General features: G+C 39.1%; 1 protein-coding gene across 1 annotated transcript; it reads left to right on the forward strand.

Moving 5' to 3' along the window:
- Window positions 1-8,019: 8,019 nt before the first annotated feature.
- Window positions 8,020-10,024, forward strand: NST1 (NAC (No Apical Meristem) domain transcriptional regulator superfamily protein). Its single transcript, XM_077390076.1, has 3 exons — window positions 8,020-8,468; window positions 8,577-8,854; window positions 9,144-10,024. The coding sequence occupies exons 1-3, from the start codon at window positions 8,297-8,299 to the stop codon at window positions 9,870-9,872; spliced, it is 1,179 nt and encodes a 392-aa protein (XP_077246191.1). The 5' UTR covers window positions 8,020-8,296; the 3' UTR covers window positions 9,873-10,024.
- Window positions 10,025-13,292: the final 3,268 nt, after the last annotated feature.

Below are 13,292 nucleotides of genomic sequence, written 5' to 3' on the forward strand. Positions count from 1 at the left end.
AGTTTTTTAATGGTATGGAGCTGGACAAGGGCACGGGGGCTACCTTCATCACTCTTATACCTAAAGTAGCGGGGGCAACAAAAATTGCGGATTTCCGTCCTATTAGTCTGGTGGGTAGTTTATATAAACTTTTGGCTAAGGTTCTAGCGGAGCGCTTGAAGAAAGTACTACCGGTGGTTATCTCTGATTACAAAAGTGCTTTTGTAGCGAAGAGACAAATATTGGATTGCTCCCTTATTGCCAATGAGGCCTTTGATTATTATCGTAGGCTCAAGTTGAGAGGAATTCTTTGCAAACTGGATATGGAAAATGCTTACGATAGAGTGGAGTGAGACTGTTTAGATTTCCTGTTTGCTAAAATGGGTTTTGGGAGTAGATGGTGCAAATGGATTATGTCCTGTGTGTCCTCGGCGTGGTTTTCAGCGTTGTTAAATGGGTCTCCTAAAGGCTTTTTTAAGTCTTCCCGTGGGCTTCGACAGGGGGATCCTTTATCTCCCTTCTTGTTTGTCTTCGTGGCGGAAACTCTGAGTAGATTGTTAGCTAAAGGATGCGATGTAGGGTTGTTTAAAGGCTTCAATATTGGGAGAGATTGTGTGGAGGTCTCTCACCTCCAGTTCGCGGATGATACGTTCTTGTTCTGCGTTCCGGAGAGATCCCAAGTGTTAAATTTGAAGTCCGCTTTGAGATGTTATGAAATGATAACGGAACAAAGATCTAATTTCCATAAGTCTAGAATGTTTGCGCGGAATGTCCCCTTGGATGAGGCTTTGGAGTTGGTGAGGTTATTGGGTTGCGAGATGGATAATCTCTTGGCCTCGTATTTGGGTCTGCCCTTGGGGGTTGGAAGACCAAATAAGGTATTATGGGAGCTGATTTTAGAAAGGATTGGGCGTAGGTTGGATACTTGGAAGAGAAATTTAGTATCTAGAGGTGGAAGATTGGTTTTAATCAAGGCAGTCTTAGCAACTATTCCTGTATATTTTATGTCTCTTTTCAAGTGTCCTGTCAGTGTCCCGTTGAGGATTGAAATGATCCAACGTAGATTTTTGTGGGGAGGTAATGAGGACAAAAAAGGAATCTCTCTGGTGAGTTGGAAGGATGTTTGTGTGCCCATCATGATGGGTGGTTTGGGTATTAGAAGATTTCGGGAGTTTAACCACTCTTTGTTAGGAAAGTGGTTATGGAGATTTGGCGAAGAAAGATCTCATTTGTGGGTTAGGGTTATGTATAGTAAGTATGGTTGTCAACTCGGAGGGTGGGAGTCTTTTGATAATTTTAAGAAAAAGGGTCTAACGGTGTGGAGATATATTTTTAAAATGTCCTCCATGTTCAACCTGAAGATTAGATTTAGGGTTTATGGAGGGGATAGAGTTAAGTTTTGGAGTGATTTATGGTTTGGTGATAGCCCGCTCAGGTTGTTGTTCTTGGAAATTTTTTGGGTTGCAGTGAAGAAAGAAGCTATGGTGAGTGAGTGTATGGTTAGTAGGGATGGTGTTTGGGAATTGTGCCCTGCTTATAGAAGAATGTTCTTTGCTTGGGAGTTAGATTCTGTGGCTAGACTTAGAAGGCTTTTGGATAATGGCTACATTAAAAGAAATGTGTTGGATAAGAGAATATGGACTACAGATTCTTCTGGGTTTTTTTCTGTCAGATCTTTCTATACGAGCCTGATGCCCTGCCCGACTCCCTCTTTTTCGGCAAAGGTGTGGAAATTTCATTGTCCGTCGCGTGTAAGTATCTTTGGTTGGGCTGCATGTCGTGACAGGATACAAACCATTAACTTTCTGAGAAACCGTGGTATGTGACTTGTTAATCATTGCCCCCTATGTCTTGCTGATGGGGAATCTACAAATCATCTATTTATGTATTTTTCGTTCACCCGGTCTATATGGGGTCGCATATTTCTGAGATTTGGGATTAGCTGGATTTTTCATAGATCTATTGAGTTGTTGTTGCAACAATGGAGCTTCGTGCCTTGGAAGAAGAAAGGGAAAATTTTGTGGGAAGTATGCTTGCTTGCCACTTGGTGGGTGGTTTGGAAGGAGAGAAATGCACGGGTTTTTGAGGGAATGTCCAATGTTCCTCATTATCTTTATATGCAAATAATTGCATTGGTTATAAATTGGACGAGATGCCATCCATCTTTCCAGTTTGTCTCCTCTTTTGATTTTTGCGAAGGATGGGGTGTGGTCTGTTTGAGTAGTGAGTGGGCTAATAAAGTTGTGCATAAATGGGAACCACGGCCTCAAAGAGTGTTAAAAATAAACTTTGATGGTGCTTGCTTTGGGAATCCTGGTCCAGCCGGGGTGGGAGGTTTATGTCGTGATGATGCCGGCAAGGTTCTTTGGGCTTTTTGGGGCCCTTTAGGTGTGACTGACGCTACGGAGGCGGAAGTCCAAGCAGCTTTCAATGGCATAAAAAATGTGAGTAGGGACCGTCTGAAGAGTGTAATTGTTGAAGGGGACTCGTTTAATGTTATCCGGTGGCTGAGGGGTGGGGTGGCTCCGCCTTGGAGGTTTTTGGATCTTTTTGACGAAATGGAAGATATATTGGCGGAATTAGATATTGAGTTGATCCATGTTAGAAGGTTTGCTAATGAGAAGGCGGATGCGTTGGCTAGAAGAGGGGTGGTATGCAACTTGATGAATTGGTCTGATCAATTTCCTATTTGATGTCCTATTCATTGTGTAATTAGTTTTTATTTTTGTGTTCTGTAACTTTGGGATTTCCCTTTCTGGTGTCCCTTCTGATTCTTTTATAATATATGCCATTTCAAAAAAAAAAACAATTTGATAGGATTTAAAGGATCAGACACAAGTCACGTGTCAAATACCAAAGTTCACATTGTTACAATCTGATAGGAATTGGACACAAGTCACATGTCAAATATCATTAGGAGGTCATAGGCTTGGTTCACATTCACATCAGGCCACAGAGTCCTACAGAACTCTGAGGTTCACATAGACACACTGCATTATTAGTTGGGGGTCAATAACTTCACAATTTCTTGTGGACGAGGACAATATATTAGACCCCATTGGCAGGGTTCACATAAAACTCTAACCCTCCATTTAAAAGGCCCGCAATACACAATGGATAACATGATAGATATGTTCACAATGAAATTGGCAATATTCAGATATGAAAGTTTTCACAAACGAGAGTTCGTGATCAAACAAGGGTCCAATGTCATATAAATGATACAAAGTAACCCAAAGAATTGTGGAATCACAGTAAAGACAATATCCAAGATATACTAACTCAATTCAAGGCACATGATAGGCCAAGCGCATGTTTCACATGAATCAGATTTCAATCTATGGCCATACATTCATGGGAGTATCAAGGAATAATGATCAAATGAATAATAAAACATAAAGTGATACAATATTATTTACCTCTAAAATGCAATTTCTTCGGGACTCGGACTCAATCCATGGCATCAATTACACATTCGAATGGCCATGAAATTGTCCAAAATCAATACACAAAATATCATAGAGGTACGAAACTCTCTTTAATGCCTAACTGGGGAAAAGACAGTATGTCGTTTAAGGGGTCCCACATTGTAATACACAATTAATGGACTTAGGGAGGCTCCAAACTCTCTAGAATCTCTCTGAAAGATCGTTGGAAAATAAAAGGAGAAAATGTCCTTTTCAAAACCCTAACTCACACCAGAAACCCTTCCCGCTATAATGTTGCTGCCTATTTTGAACCTGAATTTTGGGCTTCTAAATGGTAGAATTTGGAAAGTGATAAATGAGGAATTTGTGTATCTTTTTGAGATGTTTCCAACAAGTATTTGTGTTTGAAAATTGGAGAAGTGGTTAGAAAGTTATGGCAGTTTTAGTGGACTGTGTCTGTGGGCTCCCAAGCTGGTCAAATTTTGTGAGTTCTAAAGCAATTAATAATATGTAAGTCCCTAAGTTAGCTTGTGGAGGAGCTTGAATGAATTTTCTCTTGTTGTCTTTTAACTAAAGGGTTAAAAACTATTTTTAGAGGGGATTTTGATAAACTTATATAATTGATGGAATATCAATTGGGTTGAGCGATGCTCCCATTTTGGTTCTTATTCTTTTGTTGTGTTTTTGAGTTCTAGATTTCTTCTTCTTCTTCCCTCTTCAGGACACGCTTTAGTTACGTGGATGGAAGATGTTAGGCACCATCGACGTCAATGAAATCCTTGTCTTATGAAACAAATCTGCTTATTTTTGAAATCTCAGTTGAAAATTCAGAAAACTTTGGTATGATTTTGAAAATTTTGAAAAGCATAGCTCACTGGAAATTCGTACCTACGTACGAATCTGGATCTGTTCGTACATCTTGAAAACATACGAACGGAGCAATAAATGTTTGTTCGTACAAATTTTACCACCAAGTTTGAATTCAGAAATTCATGGGAAACTTGAATTTGTACGAATTCAAAACCCTACGAATTTCACTCACAGTGAGAATCATCCAAGGCATGAGGGAATTCTTAGTCCATACAGTAAAGACTCTTCAATTTAAGGGAAATGATTTCAGTACTACTATGGTTTGATAAAGATGCGCGACACATCTTGTCGTTTAGTATTTAAAGCTAGTAAGAGCTTTTTGAGAACCAAAATATTCTTCTGATTGCTCTTTAATTACTAAACGATAAGATGCTTCACGCATCTTATCAAAACATGGTAGCGCTGAAATCATTTCCCTAATTTAAATGCCAATTTAACAAAATATCTAAAACTTCTCTCAAAGAAATAGCACTAACAATTCAATATTATCCCAATGTTGATGAGGCTAACAATAGGTAGGAAGAAAATGGGTTTTCTCCTAAAATCACTCTTTTTCTCCCTTGCTTTGAAAAATGCCCTTCTGTTTCCCTCTCCCATTGGTTAAAAATCATGTTATAATTGCCCTTTTTTGGAAATCATTCAGTGTTAATAAAAGTCTCAAATACCCCTCTTATTCTCTCATTTGATTGGGTAAAAATCACCATGTACTATCTTTTTGGAAATTGAAAGTGCTACAGTTATTCTTAGAGTAGTGCTAAATCGACCCCTAATGTCTTAAAAGCAACTTTCCCATTCATATTTGGAAACAAAGCAACTTTCCCAACAAGCTTCGTCCTTTTATTATTTATCCATCTATTGCATTTCTTTATTTGTTTCTTTACTATCTCATAAAAAAATAGTAATTAATTATAGTCATAGTCTATATATGGGTTTATTAGCTCCTCAAATAATCTTTTATATTTCCTATGCGTGGGCCTCTAGCATCTCATTCACCCTGTGTTAAAAGAATATGGCTGGGACATGTTTAATTCATGGGTTCCTGTGGTAGATTCCCTGGTAGTCTGAAAGAAAGAAAAAGGAAGGTGGATGTGGCAAAAGAAAAAAAAGAAGAAGGAAACATTCCTCACTAATTAGCTGTATCTGTTTGGTGTTTTGAGGAATCCAACATTCCAGAATAGTTCGTATTCCTGTGAAATGAAATGAAATGAAATGAAATGGAATGGAAGACATGGAGTTTGATTTTAACGCCGCATAAGAGATATTTTTTATACAACAACAACCACAATTTTGTTTTTGGTCTTTGCTTCCCATGCAAATTTACACGTCGAACACATGTATGGGTACGAGTTGAAATAATAATAATTAAAAGGAATATTCTCGTATGTAATACAGAGTGTTGATACTGAAAGGCTTTTGACAAATTTGAGGTCCCCTTAGAAAATGTCACCCCGTGAGACGTTACACCCCACCATATGGAAAAATCGTCAACTGTGATGGCGGAAAAAAGAGAGAGATCAATCATCTCTACAAACCCATTTTGATTTTAACGGAATTTTCCACTATCTCTCTCTTACCCAAAGTGATGTGGAGATCCACATCGGTTGATGTTTAACAAAAGTGGTTGCTCCATCAATTGTCGGCCAAAATCATTATTATCGATAGAATTTGCAGGACAACTGAGCATGATTAATATTGAGAAGGAAAAAGGCCATAACTGAATAAGATGGTGCTTCTGTTATACACAGAGGGAGAGAAAGTAAGAGTAAGAGTGTGCTTGTGTATGTGTGTGATTTTTATTTACATGGGATATGGAGTTATACCTACTTTATTTGATAGATAAATGCGTTTAAATTTAAACTTGTCATTGGTTGTCAAGTTCGTTGGGAATTGTAGCATCCAATGGATATGGTTCTGAATAAAGGAGTTTGGTTCAGAAAGTGTTGTGAGAGTATGAACCCTTGAAATGAAATTGTTTTCTGTCTCCCTTTACTTTTTTCTAGCTAATGGACACGTGTATGGGTGAGAGAGAGAGATTGGGTTGATGGGTATTAGCTAGGGGTACAGATTGGGTGGGGCCCAACCCGAACCCGACGGGTTCAACCCGAGTGAGATTGGGTTGATTGGTAATTTGGTATAAATTCCGAGAAATTATTTGGTGGACGGCCATGCATGAACGTAAAGTAGTGGCCCCACATGTTTTGGATGGTTCAAACCATTCGTTTGTTGGGCCCTGATGTAGATAGGGTGTGCCCAGAAATTCTCTTCCATAGGATGTTCCTAACCCTTTGATTTGTGAGGTTTATAGGAGACGGCATAGGATAAAAACCTCCATAGATCGGAGGGTTGAGATCATCCCACGGAGAAGATTTTCTGCTACATCAGGGCCCAACAAAACAAATGGTTTAGATCACCCAAACAATGTAGGCCCCACTGTTTTTTTTTTTGGGGAGTGGGGGTGCAGACCATCCACGATATAAATTCTCATAAATACCTTACGGGGGATTCATATAGTGAGACGGCAAGTTTGAGATGCAGTATGATTTCTAACGAACCAAGGTCATGCTGTATGACGTCGGCTCTTTCGTAACTTTCTCTAGAATGACATCAGGTACTTTGTCTTTTGTAAGGAGTTTCACCATATGTCCATGTTTTGTCTTTAAGGCGTCTCACTATGGAGTCTGGATTAATGCTATTATTAATGATTAATATGTAGGACCATAAGTGGGCGTGCATGTATCATCGAGAGGTTGATCTTGTAGACTATCATGAATCGACCCACATGGCTCTGGTCCCACCCCCAATAAGAATATCTCATCTAGAAGGTAGAAGACTACAAAAAATCTAAGTTTTATCTTTTTATGGTTGAATCCTAAATGAGGCTCCATTGATCAAGGGCTTGGATTATATGTGTGTGGTCTTAATTACAGCTACGGTCTCATTAGATATCTTACAACTAGAATTTCTCTTATTTCGGGCCATGTTCTTCCTCAACCGCCATACCCAGTTACATTGAGAATCAATCTCAATGGGCAAACCTTGAAGGAGAACCCATTGATTTCAAAGCATTTGTTTCTCCGATCAAAGTGTGGTCATCGGATTGAATGGTGTTCAATGTTCTGATCGACAGTTCAATAATCACGTCATGTGGCACAATTGGGGGACAATTAGAGATCGAAACGTGTATCGTATGTATGCAAATATCTTGGGAATTCTTATATAATCTAAAAAAAATTGAAAAACTGAAGCACCCAACAAAGAGACAAACACTAAGATCAATACGAGGAAAAAATGTTAAAAAAGTTAATAAATATTATATATTTCATAATTCTCCTTTGCAATAAGTAAGCTTCTCTCTCTTTCTCTCCATGATGTAGAAATATTGTTGGGGCCATGAAAGCGCAATGCCTCCGACTCCATCATCTCTTTGGTCTCTTGTTGTTGCGGTGGTTACATAAGAAAAACGAGTGATAAGGTATTGAGATTCTTTTGGGATGGTGTTAGTTTCAGGTCTGCTTTTCTCCAAGATTTTAAGGTCAAGTGTCGCCCTTCAGATGGAGGCCTGCCCCCTACACACACTAATGCTTTAGATGGGACCCATTCTTTGGGCCCCACCACACCAACCCAACACACCTCTCTCTCTCTCTCTCTCTCTCTCTCTCTAGGTGGGTGGTTCTTCTCGAACCTATTATATCACCCCACTCTAAGTACACCAAGCCCATGAAATATAAAACTTTTTCCTATGCATTTCGTCCTTTATGTCATGTGGATATAAATATTTCCCTTCATGCCACCTCTTTGCCCCACGTCTCCTTCTTTTCTAACAACCTTCTCTCTTTCTCTGTTCTTCTTCTTCTTCTTCCTTTACCTATTATCAAAAACCAAAAAAAATAGAAGCTGGGCCTTTGGGATGAGTTCCACCTAAATGCCTTTCAGCTTCCCCTTCTCATTTCTCATCTTCTATTAGTGATTTCTTCGTCTTTCTTACAATTGTTAGATTCTATCTACTACTTAGGGAAGAGATGAGTCTCTCCGTGAACGGTCAATCTCGCGTTCCTCCAGGATTCAGATTTCATCCAACGGAGGAGGAGCTCCTTCACTATTACTTGAGGAAGAAGGTGGCCTATGAGAAGATCGACCTCGATGTAATCCGAGACGTCGATCTTAACAAGCTCGAGCCATGGGATATACAAGGCGCTCCCTCAATAACTTTACTTTGTTTGTCTCACATTATTATAGAATATTGAAATCGAAGTTTGGGTGAACCAATCTTCTTCTCATGTTTATTTTATAATTATGCAGAGAAGTGCAAAATCGGATCCACCCCACAGAATGATTGGTACTTCTTCAGTCACAAAGACAAGAAGTACCCAACAGGCACTCGAACAAATCGCGCAACAACTGCCGGGTTCTGGAAAGCCACTGGTCGTGATAAGGTCATCTATAGCGGATTCAAACGAATTGGAATGAGGAAAACTCTTGTATTTTACAAGGGAAGAGCACCCCATGGCCAGAAATCCGACTGGATCATGCACGAATACAGGCTTGATGATCAGATCGACACCAACCCACAATCAAATGTAAGCCATCTTGCTTATTTGTTGTTTTGTAATCCTATAAGATATTGTGAAACAACCCATTACCCTTCACGTGTGGCCCCTCGTCTTCTGGGTTGGATGTACACATGGATTTTTAATATCAAGGAATTGTTGGGTTTTGAACTCAGGACCTCCCGTGAGGCAATAGCACTGATACCGTATGAAACAACCAATGACTCCAAAAGCTTAAGCTGTTAAAGTTGGTATTATCTAATTAACCATTTATATTTCAATAGATATTTTCTGATACATGTTATATGATACAATTCAGGCCTCCAACTTGGCGGGGGAGATGACCCAAGAAGACGGATGGGTGGTATGCCGTGTTTTCAAGAAGAAAAACCATCACAAGATCCTAGACAGCCCTAAAAGCTCATCAATTAGCAGCGAAATGAACACCCAATTACTCCATTCCAGCTCTGATGGCGCATTAGACCAGATTCTTCAATACATGGGAAGATCATGCAAGCAAGAAGCAGACCCAAACTGCCACAATAGCTTCAACAATTTCAACAACAACATGAGATTTCTCCGGCCAATCGAGACGAACATCGGAGTCCATGATAGATTCATGCAACTCCCTCCACTTGAAAGTCCAACTCTCCCATCTCTTCACAATGATTCAAACAGCCAAACTTGTTACACTCCAGTCAATATTCAAATCATCCAAGATGGAGAAACTTCTGATGCCAACCATATTAATCTGAACCCGGTTTACAATCCAGAACAGGGTCTTAGCGATTGGACCGTCTTAGACAGGCTAGTCGCATCCCACCTCAACGGCCAAGCCGAGACATCGAAGCAACTCGCGTGCTTTAATGATCCAAACCTCACCTTTTGCTCAATCCCAGAAAATGAACTTCCATTACCACACCACCTTCGTTCTACCAACAGATTTAGCTCTCAAGACTACAACAACGATATGGATTTGTGGAGCTTCACACGATCCTCATCCTCATCCTCAGACCCTCTTTGTCATGTGTCAAAACCCTCCATGTAACTTAAATATTAATAGTAGTAGAAAATGAGATTGTTGTTATTTTTAGTTCTTGTTATTCCAACATTATAAAATAATGTAAGATAGATAAAATATAGATATAATAAATAGAATTCAAGCTGGGGTGGAATTATCAGCCACTATCTTTTTCATAATCACTGTGTCTTCCATTTCCATCTAACTAATGCTGTCGAGGAATATGAAATTATGGTTGGTGTGCAATAACGTTCTCTCTACCTCTAATTATTTCCCATCTTTTACGAGTAATAGCAAATATTTTTTGCTTTGGTTTTTTAATTCCAAAGAAGGTATCAAAAGTTCACATTTGACCTCGACCTTGTATGTGAAAGAGATTGGGAAAATTCATGAAAACTCTTATGTCATTAGCATACAAAATACTCTCAATAATGGCAACAGGGATTCGGTCCGAGGACTACGACTACGTAAAGACAACTTTCCATGTATTCTTGGTTAGGTGAGAGTAGACAGTGAGAAAATTGAATAAAGAGAAAAGGGAACAAAACGACAAAGGGTTTGAATTTATGTTATGACTATCATGAACGATAATCATGGCAGGGAATAAAAAACGTTGGCTTCCTCCGTCGCAGTCAAGTCACTTGTCCATGACACCATTTTCGCTAATCATATGATTTGATGGGGTTTACTCCATCTATGGTTAAATTCAGTGGAATTCAGCTTAGCTTTCTAGTCCTTGAACCTTTGTAAATTTGATTCATGATATATATGTGGCTAGTCATCTGAACCATCGATCTTGCTGCCTGCGTTTGAACGATTGTGATCACCACAAATGTGTACCACTTGAACGAATGGGCCTGATGCTCTAATTGCTTGACAAGTGAGCCAAAAAAAAAAAAAAAAGGCCTTACTTACATCACCATTTGAAAATATTAGAAGATCTAAGTAGAAATGATTTTGATAAATCAATTCGAAAAATGTCAAGGTGGAGTTTTGGTGGTGCCATTGTGTCACAGAAGAAGGAAAGGAGAGGAAAGGCTAAATTTTTTCTTAAAAAAAAAAGATCTAGGGAATCTAGGGTATAGTTACATGTTAAAGCGAGTCGGTTAAGGTGGCCCAAATTATTAGATTTATTGAATGAGAAGAATAGGGGTTCAATTATTTCATAGATTTACTTAATGGGCTGGAGTGAAGGCAACTTTACAAAAGCAATTTGGTAGCCCTTCACTAATGTCCCACATGGGTTGACTTTAATTTTTTTTCTTATTTAACAACATATATTAAGAGAAAAGTGTCCCACATGAAGATTCTTGCCGTTCATAAATGAGATCCACGAGATTATATCAGGGTCATCGGCTGTCTTGAAGCATGTGAGGAGGGCAGCCAAGGAGAAGGCTGATCTGTTAGCCAAGAGGGGTGTGAATAGTGACTCTTTACAATGGTTTGATTATCAGCCCCCTTGATCAGCCATGTCTTGTTTAGTTGTTGTTGTGTTTTTTCTGTTTCTGCTTTCTTATCTTGTAATCTGTTCTATTGGGCTGTCCCACCTTGGGCTTCCCTTTCCATTCTAATATGATTCACCATTTCAAAAAAAGAAGAAGAGAAAAGTGTTCCTGCGCTGCAGCGCAGGGACGTTATCTGTGCTTAAGTGGTTTATACCTCCTCCCATTGGTTCGTTTAGAGGGTCCACCTTTGCGGGCCCACCTTTGCGGCCCAGAAAAGGCGACCAATGGGAGGCGTTATAAACAACTACAGCGCAAGAACACTTTTCTCTATATTAATGCATTTGTTTTGTGAAAGAGAGGAACTCCCAAATGCGTTTGGCAAAATTGCCAACTTATTCTCAAACAAGACTGCTAGGAAGACCCAAATCCATTTTGTTAATAAAAAACGACTAACTTTGCCATGCCACACGAGCACAATATAAATATATAATAAGGCACAGAGGGCGAATCCTTAGAAAATACCAAAACAGGAGTTCCTTTCGAGACTTGTTTTCCATTAATTAGCATTTAATAATTAGGGATTTGCTAGGCCAATTTCCACAAAGCCATATTTCGGCTCACTTTTGTAGGAAAGCAGCCACATGGGCTCCTTTTTTAGCAGATTTTGTCTTATTCATGTCATCAAATGAGGTGGCTGCTCTCTCCTGCAAAAGCGATTGGCAAAATGACTTTTCATGAAGTTGCCTAGCATAATAGTTAAGTGTGTATATGGTGTAAGCCCGTATAGTCTAGTATAAAAAAGTATTGTACGGCTTACACCATAGGATGATCCAAACTGTCCATTTGATGGGACACAACGTAAATAGGCTGTGCCCAAAAAATCATTCCATAGGATGATCCCAACCCTCCAATCTAGAGAGGTATCCATAACATGCAGTTCCTTTATCGATCGGAGGGCTAGGATCATCCTATGGAAGTGAGATTTTTTTTTTTGAAAGATGACAAATTTCATTAATATCCATAAAGCATTTGGGACCAGTAGTCCTATCCTGTGATACAAAATATTAGTTTGTCCTATGGAAGTGATTATGGAAACCACTCTAGATTGGAGACCGGTGGGATCATCCTATGGAAAAGATTTTTTGGGCACATCCTATTTATGCTGTGACCCATCAAATGGAGGGTTATAGTGTGAGACGTACAATACTTTTTGAAATATTGGACTATAAGGGCTTACACCATATAAAAACTCTTAGTTAAGGTATATCTCAAACAGTGCATCTCAATGCCCTGTGATAATGTGGGCCCTAATGATCTATCTTGCTACTTACATCATCATTTTGATCATATTAGATGATCCAAATAGGAAGGCATTTTGATAAATACATTGGAAAATGTAAAAGTGGAATTCGATGACGCCATTGTGAGATTGAAGAAGCAAGAAAACAATATGAAAAAGACCTAGAGAATCTAGGCCTCTTTTACATGTCTTCTCTAGGTCTTTTACATGTTAAGGCTGTTCTCTTTCCATGTAAAGGCCCAATCGTGAGAAATGTTCCTAGTGTCTTTAGTGTGAAAGAGATGGATTCTTTTTAAAGGGATTACGTAGGTAAGATTAGTGTTTGCCAAGAACACAGCCCAGTTGGAAAAACATGGAAAACAATTCTAAGGGATTTGCCAGAGAGGCATTTCGTGTAGCGGCTGTTGCATGAGAGAGCAGCCACATAAGGCTCAAATTTTGTCTAATTCATTTAATTCATCTGAGGTGACTGCTCTCTCATGCAAAAGTCGGCTTACAAATTGTTTTAGGCCCATTTCAGATCAAAAGAAATGGAGCCTACGGACAAAAAAAAAATAAAAAAAAAAATACTCAACTCAACTCAACTAAGCCGGCAGCCTACACAAAAAATAAAAAAATATACCAAGTGGCTTGTATCCCACATCTGATGCATTTTGCATGTGAATCCAAAGTGATGAAGCAAGTCTCCAACATACTACACGT

This window comes from Tasmannia lanceolata, unplaced genomic scaffold (genome assembly GCF_043159265.1).
Source record: "Tasmannia lanceolata isolate RefF3 unplaced genomic scaffold, GAP_Taslan_0.1 ptg000002l, whole genome shotgun sequence".
Lineage (NCBI taxonomy): Eukaryota > Viridiplantae > Streptophyta > Magnoliopsida > Canellales > Winteraceae > Tasmannia > Tasmannia lanceolata.

Excerpts from the sequence above, each read along its gene's own strand:
- NST1 (XM_077390076.1), top strand. The coding sequence starts at position 8,297 with ATGAGTCTCTCCGTGAACGGTCAATCTCGCGTTCCTCCAGGATTCAGA. Across the intron at positions 8,469-8,576 it reads CGAGCCATGGGATATACAAG|AGAAGTGCAAAATCGGATCC; the intron begins GCGCTCCCTCAA and ends ATAATTATGCAG. Across the intron at positions 8,855-9,143 it reads ACACCAACCCACAATCAAAT|GCCTCCAACTTGGCGGGGGA; the intron begins GTAAGCCATCTT and ends GATACAATTCAG.